The sequence below is a fragment of the Haliotis cracherodii genome, unplaced genomic scaffold (genome assembly GCF_022045235.1).
Source record: "Haliotis cracherodii isolate W230 unplaced genomic scaffold, xgHalCrac1.p SCAF_3, whole genome shotgun sequence".
Classification (NCBI taxonomy): Eukaryota; Metazoa; Mollusca; class Gastropoda; order Lepetellida; family Haliotidae; genus Haliotis; species Haliotis cracherodii.
Window position 1 is genome coordinate 52,906,552 of NW_027266286.1, and position 24,950 is coordinate 52,931,501.

Genomic DNA, 24,950 nt, shown 5'->3' on the forward strand with positions numbered 1-24,950 from the left:
TGAAACGGGAACAGTGCCGTATCGCACGTATACATGTTTACTTACATGGTGATATTATCGATTCTCGTTTCAATGACAACAGTACACAATGATCATATTTCTGTCTCAATTTTCTGCTTTAACTTGCATTTTATTTAAACGGGCCTTATTTACACGATAATCAAATTATCAATCTGGAATTTGGGTAAAATAAAACTACATAACATATTGTACAAATCCCCATAAAATTAAACTGGTCACATTGTCATGAAAAATAAAATTATGAATCTGATAAATGGGTTACACAGAACACTATAATTATATATAATAATATATATAATATAATATACACACCCGCAAACCCAGAACACTATATACAAACCCCCGCCTATGCAACTCCAACCCCAACCCCAACCCCTCCACACACGTCCTACCACAGACAGACATATGTCTCGGCCCTGTCATTGGACAGTCTGTCTCTCTCTCTCTCTCTCTCTCTCTCTCTGTGTTGCATCATACAAGGGCAGAGTGACATCACCATACTTTGTTCCAAAACCGGGTTACGTGTTGTCTTGAATGACTCATGCCGCACCTTGCTAGGACACACGCCACATTGATAAGCTGTTGTGGTGTAGTGTGACGATCGGGCAGACTGTCACGTACAACTCCCAGCTGCGGTACAGAGGCGGACATAATCAATCATTTCATATCACCGCTTGCAGTTATATTAAATGTGTTAAATGTTCACATGGGCCTTTAATAATCATGCGAAAACCTTAACATATTTAAGTCTTGTTGAAGCTGAAGCGTTGACGATAGAGGGATGCCATATACCGAAATCTTGGCTTCATGATAGAGTCAGAAGCGTACAACAGTCTGCTTTTGAGCAGAGATTTCATATGATTATGTACCTGTGAAGATCCGGGGTAGAATAGGTCTTCAGCCCATGCTTGCCGTAAATGGTGACTATACTTGTCGTAACAGGCGACTAACGGGATCGGGTGGTCAGGATCGCTGGTTTGGTTGATGCATGACATTGTATCCCAATTGTGTAAATCGATTCTCATTATGGTAATATCTGGAATGTCTTTGATTATTTACAGACCGCCGATATGCAGCTGGAATATTGCTGGGTGCGGCGTTAAACAACAAACAAACAAACATCATATGATTATGGAAAGGGTTTGGTCGCTTATTATAAATATGTCCCGGAAGATTCAGGTGGAAAATATAATTTGTTGTCTAACGTATACTAAAAGTATATATCTTTCTCAAGATAATATTGACAAAAAATATTTGTTTTAAACAAAAGCATCATAATCTAAGGACGTGACATGTTTGACGTACCTGTGTTTGGGTAGCAGTTTGTTATGATCTGCAACTATATTATATTAGAACAACAATTCAGTGTGACGACTAGAATTGTGAAATAGCTGCGTCAACATCAGGGTTATAATTAGAACACAGCAACACATGTTTCTCGTAAAAGGCGGCTATCGGGATCGTGTGGTCAGACTCGCTGACTTGGTTGATACATGTCATCGTATCCCAAATTGCGTAGATCGATGCTCATGATGTCATCACTTGATTGTCTGGTACAGATTCGATTATTTATAGACCGCCGTCTTATAGCTGGAATATTGCGGCGTGCGGCGTTAAACAACAAACAAACAAACACATTTGTGAATAGCCAATCAGCCAAAATACACAAAGTAGATATTTGGCTGACAAAGTTATATCATATTATTCATGAGACGAGATAACAAGTTACGTGATATAATATTTATAATAACTAGTAATTTCGAATGTATAATCCTGTTATTTAACTCGAGTAAAATATCGATTTCCAATTTTCACACTGATAGAACTAAATTCATAATAACTAATTTGTATCCAACTGAACATACAAATAAAAATGTATTACACACATAGCGAGACATTTGGCGAAGGAAATGAGAACATGCTTTAACCATTCTTCTGTTCTAGCAAGAGCTTTAAAGAAATACAGTCACTACTCAGTGATACAAACTCTCGTAATAACAATATCATAACAACAGATGTTTTACATATTTATCATCTGGTATTTCTGTGGAATAAATTGGCCCTAATCATAAATCATGCATACATCCTGATAATCATCGTTTCGTTAATTAGCACACTATATGGGCATGAATAGATTGAAACTTAGTCATATGTAATTTTGATAGAAATAAACTTCTCCATTTAAATTGAAAAGGAGCCAATGTGAGATTGGCGATTCAGAACCTGAATCTGTGGAAATCTAGACTTGCTTCATTTAGATCTTCAGCATTACAGTAAGGGCAGGGTCTTCGGAAAATAATAAGGTTCAGGGACTGTAAGACAGACTAGAACATAAAAGGCGTATTCTAAACGGAGCTACAATATGTTAACATATACACACGTGTACTCGATTCTATATCAGTTTAACAAATGAATTCTAAATTACATCTCTCCAAAGTCAACAATCTTGAAAGGTGTACTATTTAACATGTCAGCTATCTCGACATCGTAATCAAACCCTTGCATACTAGCACTTCCGGAGCAGGGCGAACTTCCGGTTTCAGCTAAGAGTTATCTGAATGATATATTTCTTTACCCATTTATTTAGATAACAAAATTTTAATAAATAACCGAATCATGTTTGACACGTTGTCCAACCTGAACATGTGATTAATTACATAATCCACGTGCAGCAAAGGCACCGTTGTTGGATAACCAGCATTAGTCCACCGACAGTCGATAAGTGCCGATTACTTGGTACACCGCTTGTTTCCTTCAGCCAATCAGAAGCCTCCGTCGTACGTAGTACGGTAACCAGGCAACCTGTATATAAGGAAGAGGGGACTGAGGGTTTAGGCAGAGATCTTGTGGACTTACTAGCTTCGTACCGACCTCTCTCAAACTCTCGCCATGGCTTCTGTTGAAGAACTCTGGGCAAAGCTCGATGGGGCTGCTGACTGCAAATCCCTTCTGAAAAACAATCTTACCAAGGAACGCTATGAAGCACTCAAGGATAAAAAGACGAAATTTGGAGGTACCCTCGCTGACTGCATCCGATCAGGTTGGTTGAATTCAATCGAAATAGAAATGAATCCTTAGCATTCCAACCCATGCAATGAAATACAAGTCTTGGTGTGAATATATTTGAATGTATAATTATAAACTTGTGAAAGACTTAATATTCTGTTATAATGTTAAATATTGATTTTATTTTCGAATGGATAGTTAGGTTGCGTGGTACCAGTGTGGAATTGGCTAGACTGGTAGTCAGTAAACTTGATAAAGTTGCAGGGGTCATCCAAAAGGTGAAATCTCCTTAAATCTGTGTAGCGTTTAGTAAATTGGGAATCATACGTCATGTCTTTGATATGTCTTTCGTCCAGTAGTATCGCCCCCTCTTTTATTAATGCAGCTTCATACAATTACAAGGTGATATGACAGTACTAGTATATATAATCTCTAAATAATCCATTCCCTTTGAGTTTAACCAACCCTTTGCAACCAGTGGGAGATATCTAACATTTCTTCCATATGAAATATCAATATTCTTCTGTGAACCCATATTCTCTGCAACATTTGTAGCCAAGCATTCTGCACGTGTAGCACGAGGCATCGGCTGTCACACCGGTGTTAGCACGGTGTTATTTTCGGCGGCATCCATAGCGATGCCCGTATATAGACAGCAACCCACGCTGTGCTGCCGGCGAGTTTGCTTTCACTCGTGTTCAGCTGGTAGACGCGACAGTGATCACCATATCTATTACTACGGATATCCATGTACGTTCTACGGAATCCATGTACCGTGCTCATCATGCATTGCCATTTATCATTAATGCTGACATAGGATTCCTTGTCTACAAGTTTATAATTAGTAGCATGACAACCAACCTCGTTATGGACCGAAGGTCACTCGACATGTGATGGGCAAAGTAACTTGTACAGATATGCAAGATAACACTAGTGCATATGTAATTAAGAATATGCATGACAGTTTCGCTTTGATGCACAGATAGACTAAGATTATTGTTAAGAAATCTCTTTTTTTGAATATATCTACAAAATAGAAAATAAAATCCAAATGGAGCCTAAAACATTGCTTAATTATTTTAGGGCTCAGGCAATCTAGACTTGCCAAATCATTATATACTTGAGTCGAATTCCTTTGAATTTATTCTGTAGTGTCTAGTAGACCGACTAATGCACAGCATGACCTATGTTTTAACTAGACTTGTGAGTGATTCTCGCTGAAGTACGTTAATCCCTACGAATAAATAGCTAGGTACAATTGAGAGACGTAAATTATCTTATAAGTCCAATCGAGCTCATGTCTCCGTAATGTTTTATGTATACTCTTAAAATAATATGACTGAAGCTCACCTGGAAAACACCTCAGTGCACGTCTCTCATTACCATGACCTTGAGGGCTTATTAGCTTAAGTGAGGGTCACCGTCTACTTCGAGAAAATCATATTGATTAGTTTGTTTGTTTTTTAACGCCGCACTCCAATTCCAGCTATATGATGGTGGTCTGTAAATAATCGAGTCTGGGCCAGATAATCCAGTGATTGATATCATGAGCATCGATCTTCGCAATTGGGATACAATGATATGCATCAACCGAATCAGCGATCCTGATTACCCGATCCCGTTAGTCGCCTCTTACGACAAGCATAGTCGCCTTTTACGGCAAGCATGGGTTGCTGAAGACCTATTCTACCCCGGATCTTCACGGGTCTGAACCAGCGACAATAGTAGTATTCAACAATTTAATTCAGAAGGAATATAAAAGTTGCAAATGATCGGATTTAAATATACAGATGATCAGTCTAGTCTCTGCTTGTGAGTGATTGAGCGAATGTTGTTTTACGACGCATTTGTCAATATCCATGCTCTTTAAGCGGGGCCAGTAACAAGGGTTGATAGCATGAACAACGATCCATATTATCGTGGTAAGATGACATACACAGAATAACAACAGTCCGATCCTCGTGTTAGCTTTAGGAAAAGCATAGGTACATGAATGATTCATTAGCAAGTGAGTGAGTATGGTTTTACGCCACTTTTAGCAATATTCCAGCAATATCACGGCGGGGGACACCAGAAATGGGCTTCACACATTGTACCCATGTCGGGAACCGAACCCGGGGCTTCGTTGTGACGAGCGAACGCTTTAACCACTAGGCTACCCGACCGCCCCTCATTAGCAAGACTATGGGTAGATTGTTGCCTCGCGTCACAGTAAATGTTCAGCTATTTCACGACTATATCTACATAATCGAGTCAGAACATCCTTTTGCATATAAGATAAGACAAGATAATACTTCATTACCCGATTTGGGAATTTGGTTTATATTTAAGAGAAGCTCATAGATACATGTATCATAAATACAGTGAGTGAGTGAGTATGGTTTTACGCCGCTTTTAGCAATATTCCAGCAATATCACAGCGGGGACACCAGATATGGGCTTCACACATTGTACCCATGTCGGGAATCGAACCCGGGTCTTCGACGTGACGAGCGAACGCTTTAACCACTAGGCTACCCGACCGCCCCCATAAATACAGACACACATACAGGATAACATGAATGAACATACAACGACGATAGCACGACGCATTAAAAAGGCATTATTTGAGCAATACAATATGAAAAGCTACTTATGAATAAAAGTATAAATCATGACTTCGAATTCTATTATGATAGTGGCCTTATTTTCCAGAAACACGATTACGAGGTTAATACTTAAGTTGAAATGGCAATAAACCAATTCAAGATTGAGAGACACTTAGTTTGATTATGCCAGCGCCGCGTTGCGTCACACTATCAGCAAGGTAACACATTCTGAAGGCGCGATTACACATCCTCTCGTAAATATAACATCAACATGTATTAATTTCATTTTATTCTGTAATTCATGTGTTTGTGATTCTTTCAAAACCTGATGATTAATTTTTCAGGCTGTATGAACCTCGACAGCGGTGTCGGCATCTACGCCTGCGACCCCGAAGCCTACACCGTCTTCGCCGACGTCCTCGATGCTGTGATTAAGGAATATCATAAGGTTCCCGAGCTTAAGCACCCAGAGCCAGAAATGGGTGACCTTGACAAGTTGAACTTCGGCGACCTTGACCCATCTGGCGAATACATCGTTTCCACCCGCGTCCGTGTCGGCAGGAGCCATGACAGCTACGGCTTCCCACCCGTCCTCACGAAGCAGGTTGGTAGTTAGGGGCAACGTTATTTTTTGATATTTTAGGAGGATGGGGTGCCTGAGAATTGTCATGAGATATTACCAACACTCATTAATCGTTGGATGCTAGATGTAAAACAAAGCCACGGAACGTAATACAACTTGAATACTGGCGAAAACTGTGTTAAACAAAACTCAGACACTCACACTAATGCTACAGTATCTGTGTCTAACTGTTGGTACTGAAGGATTGTCTGTGTCCATATGTAGGTATTGAAGAATTGTATGTGGGTATTAAAGGATTGTCCGTGTCTATCTGTGGGTACTGAATGATTGTCTGTGTCTATATGTGGGTATTGAAGGATTGCCTATGTCGAAGTGTAGAGTATTGAAGGATTGTCTGTGTGTAACTGTGGATACTAAAGGATTGTCTGTCTCTAACTGTTGGTATTGAAGGATTGTCCGTGTCTAACTGTGGGTACTGAATGATAAACTTTGCACCCCAGGAGCGTCTGAAGATGGAGGAGGACACCAAGGCCGCCTTCGAGAAGTTCACTGGCGAGCTGGCTGGCAAGTACTTCCCTCTGGAGGGCATGTCCAAGGAGGACCAGAAACAGATGACCGAGGACCACTTTCTCTTCAAGGATGACGACAGGTGGGTACACCTGTTTACAGGAATGGGTCCTCTGTAATTACTCCTCTCCCTTACAGAAGCCCTGGTGGAAAGAGGGAGATGCCCCTCGATGTGCGGCGGATGTGTGGTTTGGGTGTGTACTCCATTCCTGATCCTTGGAATGGATACCCCTCCTGTGTTTAGCTCTGAGAAGCACTGAGCCTATTGGTGTGTAGCTATGCACCCGTTCCTAACAATGTAAGGGGTGGTCGAGGGGAACATAAGTGTCAGCTCGTTACCCAAACGACTCAGTTTCGATTCTTGCTACAATTGTCATTCGTGGCAAAGAATATTTAAAGTGACATAAAGCTAAACGTACTCGCGCCATGGAAACCGAATTTAAAGAACAGATACATGTTAAAATTTTGAACATCGGCTCTTTGTATAAGATAGATGGACTGTTAAGGTGGAGAAAGGATTTGCCTTTTTATGGGAGCTTTGACTGTTGATATATGAAGAACACCCGTTTGACGTACTTTGCGCATCTCTTACCTATTAATGTTATTGGATATTAATTATTCTAGATTCTTGAGAGACGCCGGCGGCTACAACGACTGGTGCTCCGGCAGGGGCATCTTCTTCAACACCGCCAAGAACTTCCTTGTGTGGGTGAACGAGGAGGACCATCTCCGTCTCATCTCCATGCAGAAGGGTGGCGACTTGGCCGCAGTCTACAAGCGACTCGTCGTGGTAGGTCAAAATTCAACTCTTCTTTAAAGATTACGCGGGATCTGTGGATAAACATGTTTTTGTAAAACTAATGAAAGAAATACAATAAACTCCAAGAACCCTTTTATTGTAAAAACGGGGATAAACAAAATGAAACGGTAGCTACGTTGCGTTATGCCAGAGTGCGTGGGTTGGGTTTAGCGCCGCTTTTAACAGTATTCCAGTTATATCACGGCGTGTCAGCTTAATGAGTGGGGGAAAGCCCGAAGTACGCAGGTCTCAGACATTTACCACTTCGGTGAAACCCACGAGCACGGGTATGGTGCTGACAACCTAGAAACATAATCGGGGCGAACCGGGATTCGAACCCAAAATCATAGGTTTCTGGCGTGCCCAAGGGACGCAACTCTGCACAGCCACCCGTGTCCCCGTTATGCCAGAATAATTTAGCTATAACATGTAACTATTTAAGGAAAACGAACCGGTTTTGCATGAGCAAGATACGTTTTAAGCTCTGGTCCTGTTTAACAATTTTCCTGGTTTTCTTTGCAGGCTATCAACACCATGACAGCAAGTGGTCTCTCATTCGCAAAGCGTGACGGTCTCGGCTACCTGACATTCTGCCCCAGCAACTTGGGCACAGCTCTCCGTGCCTCCGTGCACATGAAGATCCCCAATCTGGCTGCCTCGCCTGATTTCAAGTCATTCTGTGATAACCTTAACATCCAAGCTAGAGGTAAATCCTCCTTTAACTCTCGTCACAATTAATGGATTATTTCTTATTCAATTTTTAATAAAGGATAAAAATAGTTCGATCACTCGGTAAAGGTTAATTGTATTCGAAGATTGAAAGACTTTTATTTTGTTGGCAGAATTTATCTCTCGAACTGATTACCCCGTTTTCATAACCTTTCCTTCTCCCGAGCCTCCCAAATGAGAAGATTTAGAAATGTATTTACCTTTTATGTTATGGACCAAGTACATTTATATATAAGACGACCCGTGAATATGCGGGGTAAAATAGGTCTTCAGCAACACATGCTCGCTGTAAAAAGCGACTATGGTTGTCGTGAGAGGCGACTTACGGGATCGGGTGGTCAGGCTCGCTGACTTGGTTGATGTATGTCATCGTATCCCAATTGCGTAGATGATGCTTATGATGTCATCACTGTATTGTCTGGTCCATACTTGATTATTTACAGACCACCGTCATATATATAGCTGGAATATTGCTGAGTGCGGCGTTAAACAACAAACAAACATTAGACAACAACCACCATAGGCCACAGTGGTGTCAATAATAAAATGAAGGCACATTCTCTTAAAATGATTGGAACAACGAAATAGACATGTTTTGGACGAAAAAATAAATATTTTGAAGACTAACCCCCGAGAATATATATTATTATTAATATTTTTTCGATAATAAGACACAAAAATAGATATCAGCCATAACACCATTTCTCTTCTCCAGGTATCCATGGCGAGCACACCGAGAGTGTCGGTGGCGTGTACGATCTGTCTAACAAACGTCGGCTCGGCCTTACCGAGTACCAGGCTGTCGAGGAGATGCGCGTTGGCGTCGAGGCATGTCTTGCCAAGGAAAAAGAACTTGCCGCCGCAAAGAAGTAAACCACAAAAACTCTCACCCAGTCGTCCACTCAAGGCAGTATTGTGCAGCGAACTTGTAAATAATTCCACGTGTGTTTTAAGTTATTTGTGCCCACAGCTCGGAAATCACCATGGAAGCCAAAACATCTGAATCTACAGTTAGGGATACCTACCTTCTCCCAACCACTCATTTTCTCTCCACGTGATTAGTTCATTGTAACTGGCTATGCAAGTCTTTGGCCTTCCCAACACGGGTGGACACTAGCCGGCCACTGTGAAAGGTCAAGAAACCAACGATGACCAGTGTTAGTGCTACCTAGTTCAGTGTGTATGTCAGACCGTCCAGTCAGCTTCCGGTGTCGATGGACGGACGGACGGACGGGTGGACAAGGCTCCATCTTGGTGTCTCTGCCTGGAGTAGGAGCTTATGGGGCTATTCCATAGTGTCCTGTGATATCAACGAGGATTATTGTATCTAAACCCTATTTTATGACCCCAGAATAAAAACACGAAGAGAAGCCTATAGTGTGGTGTTTATGTTTACCTTAGAACCTTGCGTATCTGTAATCATCGGATTAACGGCTGTCCGGACCAGGGAATGTATACAATGTTTTTCTACAATGTTGATATTTTTTAACGCCACATATACAGCAATAATACGGTTGGTATTAGCCAAAATCCCCTCTGCAACACGAAGATGTGGACACAAAATGAGCACCGCACCTGCCATCAGTCTATGTCGATATGGGCCCAGAAACAGCGTCCTCTCTACAGGTATATTCAGTTGGTTTGTTGTTTTACGCCGCATTCAGCAATATTCCAGCTATATGACGGCGGTCTGTAAATAATCGAGTCTGGACCAGACAATCCAGTGATTGACATCATGAGCATCGATCCACGCAGTTAGGATCGATGACATGCATCATCCAAGTTAGCGAGCCTGACCACCCGATCCCGTTAGTCGCCTTTCACGACAAGCATAGTCGCCCTTTACGGCAAGCATGGGTTGCTGAAGACCTATTCTACCCTGGAATCTTCACGGGTTGATATAGTCAGTACGGGATCGACGCGGCGCCCACTTTCAACGAAAGTGACGCTACAAGACAAAAACGATGTGTACAGTTGCTTTAAAATAGCTATGTACTTTCCTGGACATACTGCATAAGATATTGTGACCAAATTACACTGTTTCCTGTCCTCAACTCCTCTAAACAACCTCAGTGTCATAAATGGGACAAAGCTATTATATAATTATCATCCATCATCCTGGATCGGAAGGACACACAAGCAGTGCGGAAGATATTCAACACAACTTTAATTCTCAAAAAGTAAAATATTTGAAAATAACACCTTTTGCTCTCCGTATTTATAATTTTTCATTAGGACCTTCAAGCTAAGTTTTGATATATCGTAAAATCTAAAAATAAAAAATTCCTCACGTGGAAAATATGCCCAGAAGGCATAAACATGACTCGGTGTGTGCGTAAGCTCCTTACAGCGTCCAAACACTCGATGTACTGTTTAATGTTAATGTTACAAGTTCTTGTGGATTTACATCAAAGTTGATTGCGCCAATTCCCCCTCGCTTCCCGGTTCAAGGATCTCAAGGAAACCCGGTCACTAACAAACATATTGTGTTTACAATTACTTTGTTTGTTAGTTGTTTCACGCCGCACTCAGCAATATTCCAGCTATATGACGGCGGTCTGAAAAATAATCGAGTCTGGCCCAGGCAATCCAGTAATTGACATCATAAGCATCGATCCACAATAGGTATACGATGACATGCATCGACCAAGTCGGCGAGCCTGACCACCCGATCCCGTTAGTCGCCTTTCACGGCAAGCATGTGTTGCTGAAGACCTATTGTACCCCGGATCTTCACGGGTCGTTTACAATAAGTAACAAAACATAAACGTTAGCGATCGAAACTATTTTTTTTATGATTTTCGACAAAAGAAAATACGTTTACCAAGTGACAGAAAATAGTTTAAATACTATCTTTATTACATATTAAATTATGTATAAAATTAAATCTTTCCACCGGAACGAAAAACGAAAATATTTACATGATCGGGCCCATAGGGGATCTCCCTGCGTTTGATCTTTCCTCTGCCGTAAAAAACAACTACCTGCAAACATTTATAACTAAACCTATAAAAAAGTTGGGTTACACTCCACACAGTCGCTAATCGCCCCATATCTCACCCAGACTTATCTTTATGAGCTGTGTTAAGTGGAGTCAGTTTAGAGGACATCGTACGCGAGTTTGACTAGGGGTGGCAACTGGATTTAAAGAATGACATTTTCTTGATCAAATAAATGTTATATGTTACATTTTTTAGAAAAAAGGAAACCGAGAAACACACAACTTGGAGAAATAACATATTTCTATCTCGTCCAACCAAAATACGTTAAGAGATGGTACTTGTTGTTACCCTGTCTGGCGCTCGACATTAAGGGGCTAAAACAAGGACTAGTCGGCTGGGAGTCAGTATACTGTGTCTGAGTGGGGTATTCATGTTAAACTGCGGCATGGTATCTCAGTGAGCTAGCACTTTAAATCGGCATCAGTCCGGACTAGTACAAGCAGCCACACAAACACACACACGTACATGCACGTCGCTATATTAGTGCAATAATCTTGGACGCGACGTTAAACCCAATTTCACCTCACCTATCTCGTCCACGAATGAAATAAGGAGAAAGCAGCTTTTCACATTTTTCAGTATCCAATTACGGAACGGCAGATAGAATGATTGTTCTGTGTCTATATAGGTTACATACACTGACATCATACCTAAGCTTCTCAGTAGGTCAGTCAATAGCTTCATCCTTGACCCGGTAGTAGGCTAGCCCTTTAGGTCACGAGATGGCGCCCGGATGAAACTGCGTCTGCCAGTAGTTTATTTGTAAGTAAGGAAGGATGCATTCGTGACTCAGTACAGTCGCTTTTAATGATACTTCCCAGTCACATTACGGCGAGTGACACAACAAATTGGCTTACCGCATGTGATGGACTGAATCCAGGTCTCTAGCGTGACGAGCCAACGATTCTCTCAGGCAATTTATAAAATGTGTAAATATTTCAGTCATTTTGACTAAAAAATCTGTCCAGATTGATTAAGACGATCAAAAGGGCCGACAAACATGACAACAGATTTGTGTTGCAAGTCAAAATAGTGTAAACGAAAATCGCAAAATAACCAAGCAAGTGACTTATCAAAACTGCGTCACCATTACTGATGCTACCCACAAATATACCTACATTTCCCTATCATCTCGAAAACTGTATTTCATTTTGTTGATCAATATGACCATACGCCCTTATTACTACCCATAAAAGTGACTAATGCTCTTACGAATGGCGCAGCAGAGGTCGCGAACTAGTCTAGAATTCTGCTTTACATCCGGGTACTCACTGGGAAAAAACAATAACAAAGGCATCAACCAGTCCCGGGGAATTGCGTTAGATTAGTTCCCCTTTAACTACTAGCTAGGCTACCCCACCCCTCAACCCGATAGGAACCTGCTTAACTAAAGTGTATGACCTGCTGAAACTCCACTATGCCTGTAATGCTTATGTTTGTTTGTTTTATCACCAATGCCACTGTACAGGGTTGTGTCCCTTACACATGTCAGGATCTACTGATTGTGGCTTCGAATCCAAGGTTCGGTCAGTTTATGAACCTTGGTTTAATAAAACATGTTGTAGCATTTTGTTCGTGATTTGAATCGGTAAACGGCATTCAAAGGAGCTTAGTCAAACTGTTGGTTTTGCAAATTACGGAATAATATTAGACTAAACATCATACTAACTGTAAAGGGCTGTCATAGCCACCTTGGCACTATTAGATCGCTTTGTTGACTGACGTAAGCCTGTGTTACGGTATGAGAGTTACCATCACCTTGTCACTATAAAGTCGCTTTGTGGACTGTCGTAAACCTATGTTAAGGTATGAGGGTTGCGATCACCTTGGTACTACTAGATCGATTTGTGGACTGTCGTAAGCCTATGTTAAGGTATGAGAGTTATGATCACCTTGGCACTATTAGATCGCTTTGTGGAATGGGGCTCTTGCTGCTTTTCACCCCTTTCACCACCCATACTCCCCTCACATGCAAAGATACGCCTCTCCCATCCATACTCCATTCACAAACATGCTCCCCTCACATGCAAAGATACTCCAATCACAAACATACTCCCCTCGCATGCAGAGATACTCCATTCACAAACATACTCCCCCGACATGCAAAGATACTCCATTCACAAACATACTCCCCTGACATGCAAAGATACTCCATTCACAAACATGCTCCCCTGACATGCAAAGATACTCCATTCACAAACATACTCCCCTCACATGCAAAGATACTCCACTCCCACCCATACTCCTCTCACAAACATACTCCCCTCACATGCAAAGATACTCCACTCCCACCCATACTCCTCTCACAAACATACTCCCCTCACATGCAAAGATACTCCATTCACAAACATACTCCCCTCACATGCAAAGATACTCCACTCCCACCCATACTCCTCTCACAAACATACTCCCCTCACATGCAAAGATACTCCATTCACAAACATGCTCCCCTGACATGCAAAGATACTCCATTCACAAACATACTCCCCTCACATGCAAAGATACTCCACTCCCACCCATACTCCTCTCACAAACATACTCCCCTCACATGCAAAGATACTCCATTCACAAACATACTCCCCTCACATGCAAAGATACTCCACTCCCACCCATACTCCTCTCACAAACATACTCCCCTCACATGCAAAGATACTCCATTCACAAACATACTCCCCTGACATGCAAAGATACGCCTCTCCCACCCATACTCCATTCACAAACATACTCCCCTCACATGCAAAGATACTCCATTCACAAACATACTCCCCTCACATGCAAAGATACTCCATTCACAAACATACTCCCCTCACATGCAAAGATACTCCACTCCCACCCATACTCCTCTCACAAACATACTCCCCTCACATGCAAAGATACTCCATTCACAAACATACTCCCCTCACATGCAAAGATACTCCTCTCCCACCCATACTCCTCTTCCACCCATACTCCTCTCACAAACATACTAGTCTCACAAACATACTCCCCTCACATGCAAAGATACTCCTCTCCAAACCCATACTCCTCTCCCACCCATACTCCTCTCACAAACATACTCCCCTCACATGCAAAGATACTCCACTCCCACCCATACTCCTCTCACAAATATACTCCCCTCACATGCAAAGATACGCCCCTCCCACCCATACTCCTCTCCCACTCATACTCCTCTCACAAATATACTCCCCTCACATGCAAAGATACGCCTCTCACAAACATACTCCCCTCACATCCATACTCCCCTCACACAAATATATACACCTTTCACATGCTTGCATCCCTCACATTCATACACTTCAAATATACGTACATGTTTTACATACATAATTATTCATTTCGAATATAATTACTAGTATATCAGATCTACCGTTATAGACATCGTGGCGGCGTGACAGTAACCTAACACGCACCTGCCCTGTGAGTGGTAGAGTGTATCGTGTGTGTTTGTTTGTTGTTCAACGCAACACTCAGCAATATTCCAGCTATACGGCGGTCTGTAAATAATCGAGTATGGACCAGACAATCCAGTGATGACATCATGAGCATCGATCCACGCAATTGGGATACAATGACATGCATCAACCACGTCAGCACGGTTGACCACCCGATCCCGTTAGTCGCCTCTTACGACAAGCATGGGCTACTTAAGACATATTCTAACCCAGTTTCAGAGGTGAATCAGACTATGAACATATCACCATTCATTACCTTTTGATAATCACCAGTTTTCCTTTTCATTTAATCGCCTAATCACCCCTTTATCAAAGCTTTCTAATATCCGTTTACGTTCCGGTTTTGCTTTTGAGACGATCTCTACTTCCCTTGATTTAGTATCACACTGTTGACTCGTTCGTATGAAAGCTCTGGAGTTTCGGCAGTTTGTTAAGACTCCATATGCGGAAGACCTATTCTAACCCGTATCTTCACGGGTGTGTATCTGTTACGACGCTGCAGTAACACGATATGATCACTCAAGGACGTGAACGTTTCTGCCCAGAGGTTGCTCAACCTCTCCAGCCATTAATAGCATGAACATTTACACAACCGCATGTGATTGAGACCATTTTGACCCATCTCAACCACGTGCACATGATGGTTCGTGAGAGTGAGTGAGTATGGTTTCACGCCACTTTTAGCAATATTCCAGCAATATCACGGCGGGGGACACCAGAAATGAGCTTCACACATTGTACCCATGTCGGGAATCGAACCTGGGTCTTCGGCGTGACGAGCGAACGCTTTAACCACTAGGCTACCCGACCGCCCCGGTTCGTGAGAGAGATACAACATGCATACAAACTCAATTTTTTGTTTTACAATTTTTTAGTGCATGCATGCGAGTGAATAAATATGTTATATTATTGTTTGCTGTTACTTTCATTTCAAACAACATTTTCCCATTATTTTTTCAAAACAAACTTTGTTATCCTGTCACAAGGGACATTGCACTGAACAAACCTGTCCCGTGGTCATATTATTTTGATACGGAAATATCTCTGTCTGCATTTCCGTGAAAATGTATCGGCTTAGCTGATGGTGTACTTTTGAACCAGGATGTTAGTACAGATGACGTATCACCCGAGATGCGACCGGGTAGAATCACGTTGAGTGAGTGAGTATGGGTTTCCGCCGCATTTAGCAAATGGGCTTTACACCAGAAATGGGCTTTACACCTGGAACCCAAGTGGGGGATCGAACCTGGGTTTAGGCGTGACGAGCGAACGCTTTAACTACTAGGCTACCCCACAGCCCCAGAATCACGTTGAAATACGCACCCTGAGATATCCTATTATCAGCCGAGGTGTAACTTACCTAAGTTATGACAATCGATAAAGTTACATGAGTTGAAAGCTATGTGGGAATTCGGGGGTATCGTTTATCCCCTTAAAGCAATGCTTGTCGTTAAAGGCGACAGACGAATCGGGTGATCTGGTTCATGGCGCAATGTCGAACCCCCAACGGCGTGGGACTCTGTTCTTTATATCAACTACTGGTGTATTGATTATTTACAGACCCCCGCAATAAAGCCTTAAAATTCCTGGCTGCGGCGTTGAACAATAAACAAACAAACAAAATCATCCGTTTGATATTTGCCATTTACTGAAAAGAAAAATCCAGAGAAGAAAACCAAGTGTACAAAATCGCGTCAAGAGTCGCGTTGAGCGCGTGCAGTTCACTTTGACACATCACGTGGCGCACGAGATTCATGATCCTTTCACTGCGTTTCCATTCATCGTATGCTAACAGGACGAAGGGCATCCCTCAAACAGCGTTTGGCTGCTCGCATTCCCGCGTGACATCCGGGTCAATACGAGCTGAACGTGAACTGCGGCACGCATTGTAACTTCTTCAAGCGGAGGAGAGACACACGTGGTGAGATAATCAGGAATAATTTTATGTATAATTAGGACTCTTAAACAATTTTAATGATTTACTTTTTATTTCATTCGTAATTGTGCTACATTTTGCTTCCGTTTCTTTATTTGACCGTAGTAAACTTCTATTTGTGTATCAACTAATAAATGTGAAATTGATGTATGAAATATTGAATACCTGGTGCACCTCTATGTATTATATATGTATTTACGTTCAAATTTATTACTGTCTTATTCACAAGGGTCTAAACCCGTCAGTGTTTATGAATGTTTAAGCGTGTCGGTGGTGTTGTGTTTCCAACCTTTTACCCGCTGAATAACAGATAGCCTGACGCGAAACCTCATACGTTCCCTCGTCTAATCGCAATACGCCGGTCGAACTCGGTAGCTAGGGGATTAGAGGATAACATTGACGGCTAGGAACGCACAACGGGCTCTGTGGTATAGAGACTAGACGTCCCTTAAGCGTGTGCGAGTACCAGTCGGCTGAAACGGTTAGACCCGCTGCCGGACCCAAGATAACCACACACAAAAACGTCCTGTCTTGCTCCAAACTGCAGACTACGTTTTTACCGTATTCGCCACGAAAGCAGACGACATTTCAAATCGTCGCTTGTGCTGTTGCTAGGCAGCGGGTGTGTTAGCCGTCTGCGATAGGACGAGAGCTCTAGTTGACCCAAACAGCGCTTTCCGCGTGTCGGCAACCTTGTGCACTGTATATAAGAGCCGGCGTCCAAATGTATTCAGATTACAAGTCAAAAGTCGAGATGAGCAAGGGAGCATCTGGAAATACCCCAGCCGGGAACGCTGACTTGCAGGAGTTATGGACCCGACTTTCTGGAGCTTCTTCGGATACATGCAAGTCCCTTCTGAAAAAGAATTTAACCCAAGCAAGGTTTGACGCCCTCAAGGATAAAAAGACGAAATTTGGAGGGACTCTTGCAGATTGTATTCGATCAGGTGAGGGATTTTTGTTCAAACTGTGCAATTTGCGTAAAAGTGAACAATTGATATGCTATGATCCAATAACGTTAAAAATGATTGTCAAATGTGGTTTTGATTATTTTTCGCAAATTTACCTGGATCAATCTATAGGTATCTGATTGAAATATTCCATAGAACGGTAAGAGCTAGAACATAAAATCCCATATATTTTAGTGTAGTTGTACACGTTTCTGAAATTCCCATTCTACTATTTCCACCCTGTTTAACTACTGACCTCGGATGGAGGTCATTTCTTAACCCGCCTGTGGATTAGCGTCTTGAGTAAACTGAAACACTGGTTAATATTTATCAAATATAATGATCGAGAAATCTGGGCTGATTGTATGAATTCGAAAAGAAAACCATCAAACACTTCGATCTTCTACAAAGTGGTAATGGCGGATTTTAACAGATTCGAGGACACTGCCATTTAAACACGGTCATTTTATCGAAAAATGATGGCTTGGCTAGTGGAGCAACCATCGGTCAGTAGAGCGATATTCAACGATTTTTTTTTATAATTTGGTATGTTGGACTGGTTTATCTGAATATTCACCTCGTGAGAAGTGACAGATTGCAGATATCAAACCCGGTTTGCGAAATGTAAGGCTACCACGCCCAATCCTCGAGTCGATCCGAGCCGCCATGATGGCCATTGACTTGAGAAATGTGATAACAATCGGTAACACATGAGTTTTATTGTTCTAAGGTAAATTGTTGGTTTTATGTTTATGCGGAAACTGTTTGGAAGATTAAAAGCCCAAATCAACCTAGCATATAACATGGAAGGCATTAGCAAACATTGCTAATTAAATCGGCACATCTAGCTTCCGCTATTCTAATTGAAACGCCAGTAAAAATTCAGATGAAGGTAATGGTGGCTAGAGTTGCCCCCCTTAGTTGTTCATCGACACTTGTCCGTTTCCTTTAGTTGATTGGTTTAACGCCGCATTCAGCTGTGTTCCAGCTATATGACGGCGGTCTGTAAATAATCGAATCTGGACCAGACAATCACGTGACTAATATCATGAGCATCGATCCACGCACTTGGGTTCGATGACATGCATCGACCAAGTCTGCGAGTCTAACCGCCCGATCCCGTTAGTCGCCTTTTACGGCAAGCATTGTCACCTATTACGGCAATCATGGGTTGCTGAAGACCTATTCTATCCCGAATCTTCACGGTACTGTACATGTGAAGAATGAACAGTAGGGGAGCAGAGGTGGACAGGAACTCACACATTGTAAGCGTCGAACCACGCTCTGATTCACGTGACTTTCCTTCCGTTGCCCGACTCGATGTGGCTGAAGGCCCGACCACCCTACGAGGCGACTAACGGGATCGGGTGGTCAGACTCACTGATTTGTTTGATGCATGCCATCGTGTGATCGTTCTTGATGGTGCAAATCACAGGATTGTCTGACCCAGAATGGAATATTGCCAAGTGCGGCGTAAAACAAACTAAAATAACCAATATGCAAATTAATATACAGCTGAAATAATTATTGAAATTATCGGACTCCCAGCTGAAAACAGCCGTTAAGTTTTGTTAACGTACCGTTGGTTGTTACATGTACAAAGTCTTATAGCACAATTGGGTTTTTTTTAATGGGAACAATTTATCTAGGCGTTTATTACTGTGGTCAAATAACATCCATTGCTTGACAGAACGCAAGGCTGCTAAACACGCCACACCACGAGGCAAGATCATTGTAACTTCTAAATTTGTAGGAGGTAGTATGTGAGTATTTGCAAGAGTTGGAACTAACCTACCAGCTGTCCAAATCATAGGGCCAATAACAGATTCGAGTTAATTCAAAGTATTTACTGTCCAAACCATTCGATGACAATCTAAGGTACTGCAAATGTTGACTTAATGCTTGTACTAGTAGCAGACGTTGAAAGGGAGAATGCAACTCGTCGCAACATATTATAGTATTACATTGGGATGCTAAGTTGTGAGAGTATCAACACATACCTTCGTTTTCCTTAGGATGCAAGAACCTTGAAAGCGGTGTCGGCATCTACGCCTGCGACCCCGAGGGCTACACCGTCTTTGCCGATGTCCTCGATGCAGTCATCAAGGACTACCACAAGGTCGAGAAGCTTGACCACCCAGAGCCAGACATGGGCGAGCTCGACAAACTCCAGTTTGCTGACCTTGACCCATCTGGCGACTACATCCTGTCCACCCGCGTCCGTGTCGGCAGGAGCCACGACAGCTACGGCTTCCCACCCGTCCTGACCAAGGAGGTAAGTCCTTGTCAGAGAGACAATTCCATGGTTTAGCAAGGCTATGGAACGTTGATCCTCGCCGGTTTTAATTACATTCCTGCGAGTTCAAGAATATCCTGATTTTATTGGAACAGTCATTGGCAAATGGTTGCTAATAAGTTTGAACTAGTTTTTCTGTTCTATTGCTTTGAGAAATAAAGCCTCGTGATCTTGCCATTTTGGAAATACGTTGATAAGACAGGGTAAAATGTATAGCACTTAGAGCTCTTTTTTACTCAACCCAAACGAAGTTGATAGAAGGGTCTTTTAACTCTGAAACCGTTCAAATGTGGTGTTTGTCACGTTTCCAAGGTAATACTTTGGAATGTGGTTAGTATGAGTGGATTGTGTCGTTTCCGGACAGTAAGTCAACCGCCTCTCCGTTCTTTGTGAAAATTGGTATACACATCATGCAAGTGCTGAATGGTGTCTTTTGCTATTCTGAGAGTTTTGTAATAGATCAGTGGACACATCACTTTAAGAATACACACATTGACAATGTAACTTATTATAGTACATCCATCAATGACATAATTATAGAACAGGCTCTTGCAGAAAATGTTGATGAAATGAATTTGCCCTTCATTAATGAAGACATTTTGATAGTCCATTGAATCTGAAAAGTAACAATTCACCTGGGCCAAGTGGAATTGATAATGGAATTTTAAACTCAACAGAGCACCTTATTAAATCCTCACTCGCTAGACTCGCTAGCAGGATACTTGTTACTTGAACAGAATGGGGAGGAAGTGTAATGTGCTGTTCACAAATCGGGAAACTTGGGACCCCCAAATAGTTAGTGGTATATCTGACATATTCTGGATAAAAGACAAGTGCTGGTGTTACATTAATAATTACACACGACTCTAAAGCAGATTTCTTTATCCCGATGTTCATCAATTGATCATTTTCATGCTACAGTTTCACAGGCATACCTCTCCAAAACTAAGGGTATATTTTACAGAAACTTCGTTGACTTTTCATAGGCATATTTTCAATGGCCGATACTGCTTTAGAATTTCAAAAGAAATAAATGTGTAGGAAACACTGTGATTCTACAGGAATGCAAGTGAATTTAATTAAAACCAGAATATTTGTCTTTAGAAGAGGGAGACCTTTAAGGAAATACTCATCTTGTAGTGATTGTTTTCACCCCCGTTATCATGGAGTTAAACCAGTTGCTGTCTTACTTCTCCAGTCAAGATATCATTCATCAATAATTATCCAATTGGATATGTCACAAGACAATGTCAAAACATTTGACAGTATGATAGTTCCACTTTTATCATTACTCAACCCTGTTGGAATTTCGGATTAGAATGGATCCCATGAACCTATGCTTGTTCTGAGAGGCAGTTCTGTGCATCCGATTTTCTGGCTTATGGACTTGGTTGATGGTGACGTTATACCCTAACATTCGTATGCAGTGTTTATTACAATCACAATCACTGCCACCATACATCAATTCGGGAATATTGTTTTGTATCTGCAATTTAAAGTATTGAACTTGTTGAAAACATTTAAAACATCGGAGAATAATTTGGTTTGATCATCAATCATATCAGTTGTACTTACAAGCTTTAGGATGTATCTCTATCGGTATGAGGAGCGGTCGGGGAACCTAGTGGTTAAAGCGTCCGCTCGTCACGCGGAAAACCCGGTTCGATTCCTGACATGGGTACAATGTGTGAAGCCCATATCTGGTGTCTCCCGCCTTGATATTGCTGGAATATTGCTAAAAGCGGCGTTAAGCCACACTCACTTCCGGTATGAGGTAAATAACATACTTTTTGTGGTGCAAATAGTTAAAAAGGGCTGGGATATGAATACCTGTCTTGTCCAAATGAAGCCATATTTATACGTTTAGATCATTTTGATCGAACTAGCTTCGAGTAGAAATGCCTGTACCTGAACTTGTAATCTTGAAAATACGTTTCTGATTAATAACTGTTTGTTCATGGCCATAAGTTTTGTCTTGTGAATTCCAGCAACGTCTAAAGATGGAAGAGGACACCAAGGCCGCCTTCGAGAAGTTCACTGGCGAGCTGGCTGGCAAGTACTACCCTCTGGACGGTATGAAACCGGAGGACCAGAAACAGCTGGTTGAAGACCATTTCCTCTTCAAGGATGATGACAGGTACGTTTGCAGTGAAGTCTAACGGGGTTCAAGGTCACCTGCATTGAGCCCCTTGAGAGTTGAACTATTCCAAACCACGCGGAGCGGACATTTGACCGAGGTAAATAGCGGGTGGTCTCAGTTGTGTACTCTAGAAGGCCGTGGATTGTAAGTGGTCGCGGAAGATCCACTCGGAGTGACAATGAGCTACAGTTCTAATAGAATGTCTCGGATACCCAACTGCTAAGCATTGGAAGCGATCAAATAGGATTAGGTTGTTGGGCTCTGTGACCTGGTCACTTGGCCTATTACTGTCATGTCCGGAGTGGGAATATTGGTGATTTTGGTGATTTCTCCATATCCCTGTCTACTTTGCCTAATGAATTTTACACGGATCACAATCATTTTTCAAATACCATGTACTCCAAACTGAACAAAAAAATATTTCTTGACCAGATTTTTGAGAGATGCCAGTGGCTACGACGACTGGCCTTCTGGCAGAGGCATCTTCCACAACAACGACAAGACCTTCCTTGTCTGGGTGAACGAGGAGGACCATCTCCGTCTCATCTCCATGCAGAAGGGCGGCGACTTGGGAGCTGTCTACAGAAGGCTGGTGAATGTACGTCATTTCAATAAATATAGACAAAAGCAAATTGATTTAGTTTGTTTTCAGTCAACAAGAAACCATATTTATGGTTCGATAAGCTTCAGTCTTTCCATGCAGGTCACTTCCAGTTGCAACACATTTTCATCTACTTCATTTCTTTCAATATCCTAGGCCATCACGACAATGCAGGGAAGCGGTCTCTCATTCGCCAAGAGGAAGGGTCTCGGGTATTTGACGTTCTGCCCCAGCAACTTGGGCACAGCTCTCCGTGCCTCGGTGCACATGAAGATCCCCAATCTGGCCGCACAGCCTGACTTCAAGGAATTCTGCGAGAAACTCAACATCCAGCCAAGAGGTAAAGTATTTTTATAGACTAGTAAAAATACTGTCTGAAATGCCAGAAAAAATGCTTTTTGCCTGTAAAAACAAGATAGACTGATTCATTCTGTTGCTGTTTAAATATCGAGCAACTCCCGATCTACCTACCTATGGTTTGTAATATTTCAGTCACATGGAGTTCTACAATTTTACAGGACAAAGATGCGAACGAAAACAAATGCAGATTTAAGTCCTATGAGGGAAGTCAGAAACGGACTATTGAAATATGCGCATGCCTTTCCGTTATTATTATATGTAGTCTTCATAAAACATCTAATCAACAAAAAAGTCAATTTGAGTAAATTCTTGATGTGCATCGTAGAAAATAACAAAATGACGCTGCATTTTTTCTTCCAACACTACGCCCACGATGCATTACTCGTGCAAAGCCATTGCCATGGAACCAGACATAGAGAAATAGAGGGAAAACATTTATTAGTTTAGATAGGGAGTCTTACCAAACTGCCCAAACTCTAGGGCTTTCAAAACCAACAAGTCTAGTGTCATAAATAAATCAGGGGTCGTCTCAAAAACAAAACCGGGACGTTTTCGGATATTAGACAGCTTTGATAAAGGGGTGATAGGCGATTTAGGTGATTAGTTTTCGAGGGGAAAGAGAACTGGAGATTATCATAAGGTAAGGAATGGTGATGTATCCATAGACAGATTCATCCGTGAAGATCCGGGTTAGAATAGGTCTTCAGCAACCCATGCTTGCCGTAAAAGGCGGCTATGCTTGTCGTAAGAGGCAACTAACCTGATCGGGTGGTCAGCCTCGCTGACTTGGTTGGTGCATGTCATCGAATCTCAGTTGTGGTGATCGATACTCATGTCAGTCACTGGATGTCTGGTCCAGACTCGTCTGTTTAGAACGCCGTCGTATAGCTCAAATATTGCTGACAAATAAACAAACATTCAGGTTCATGTAACAAAAACCGGGTGCTTTCAGAAGACTTCCTTCATTCCGGAACAAGCTTCAAACGCTTCCGGATTTCAAGGCTTAGTGATTGATCTCATGTTGCATAAGTGGATTGTCTGAAAACCTCTGTGAAATTTACGTTTAAAACAATTTTGTATAAGCTACTATACTGACATGTCATTATTTCAGGTATCCACGGCGAGCACACTGAGAGTGTCGGGGGTGTCTACGACCTCTCCAACAAGCGTCGTCTTGGTCTGACGGAGTTCCAGGCCGTCGAGGAGATGAGGGCGGGAGTAGAGGCGTGCCTGAAGAAAGAGAAAGAACTTGAGGCAGCAGCTAAGAAGTAGATCTACGCAACTCTGACATTCCAACACGATACCGAACTTGTACATATATTGAGTGTGTGTGACGCTTGTAGCTTTATCTCGAAATAGTCTTCAGAAAGTCAAAGATTCTGAATATTCGGAAACATCTTCCCAAATACGGATACCAATACCGGGCATTTATACAGCGTTACACAGGATGTAGAAGAGCACAATGCTTAGTTGACGTCATCATTGATGGCCATGCCTGTCATCGTACAGTTGGAGAAGCGGCGTCAGTTTTTGTTAATGGATTAGAATTGACCGCAGATGATTTCTCAGAGCTGTAAAACTTAATACACAGACCGTCCTACCTGTAAATGTTGGTACCTCTACCAAGTGCTAAATGTTTTGTTTTCTTCATCAACGGGCTGCGCCAATCCTGTCACATAAGCTTCCATGGGACCAACATCCTTGAGTGTTTCTTTTCCATTGCAGCGTGATATCAATGAGGATTGTGTGCAAGTATTTAAATCATTACAAATAAAACATTGTTATGGATGTCGACCTGTCTCGTATTTTTGTAACGTCAATATCTTCAGTCATATCAGGAATTGGAATTCATATTTTCTCGAAGTTGAGTTTACATACCTTCAATAACTAATCACATTGGCACTATACTCGGATTAATGG

At 42.0% G+C, this 24,950-nt stretch overlaps 1 protein-coding gene across 1 annotated transcript; it reads left to right on the plus strand.

The window, feature by feature from the left end:
• The first annotated feature begins 2,836 nt into the window (after window positions 1-2,836).
• On the plus strand, window positions 2,837-24,822 carry LOC139473577 (taurocyamine kinase-like). The gene is made up of 13 exons (XM_071256233.1): window positions 2,837-3,061; window positions 5,960-6,219; window positions 6,699-6,847; window positions 7,390-7,555; window positions 8,087-8,270; window positions 9,009-9,148; window position 13,042; window positions 17,469-17,630; window positions 19,649-19,908; window positions 21,918-22,066; window positions 22,502-22,667; window positions 22,827-23,010; window positions 24,142-24,822. The coding sequence occupies exons 1-13, from the start codon at window positions 2,911-2,913 to the stop codon at window positions 24,300-24,302; spliced, it is 2,133 nt and encodes a 710-aa protein (XP_071112334.1). The 5' UTR covers window positions 2,837-2,910; the 3' UTR covers window positions 24,303-24,822.
• The last annotated feature ends 128 nt before the right edge of the window (window positions 24,823-24,950 follow it).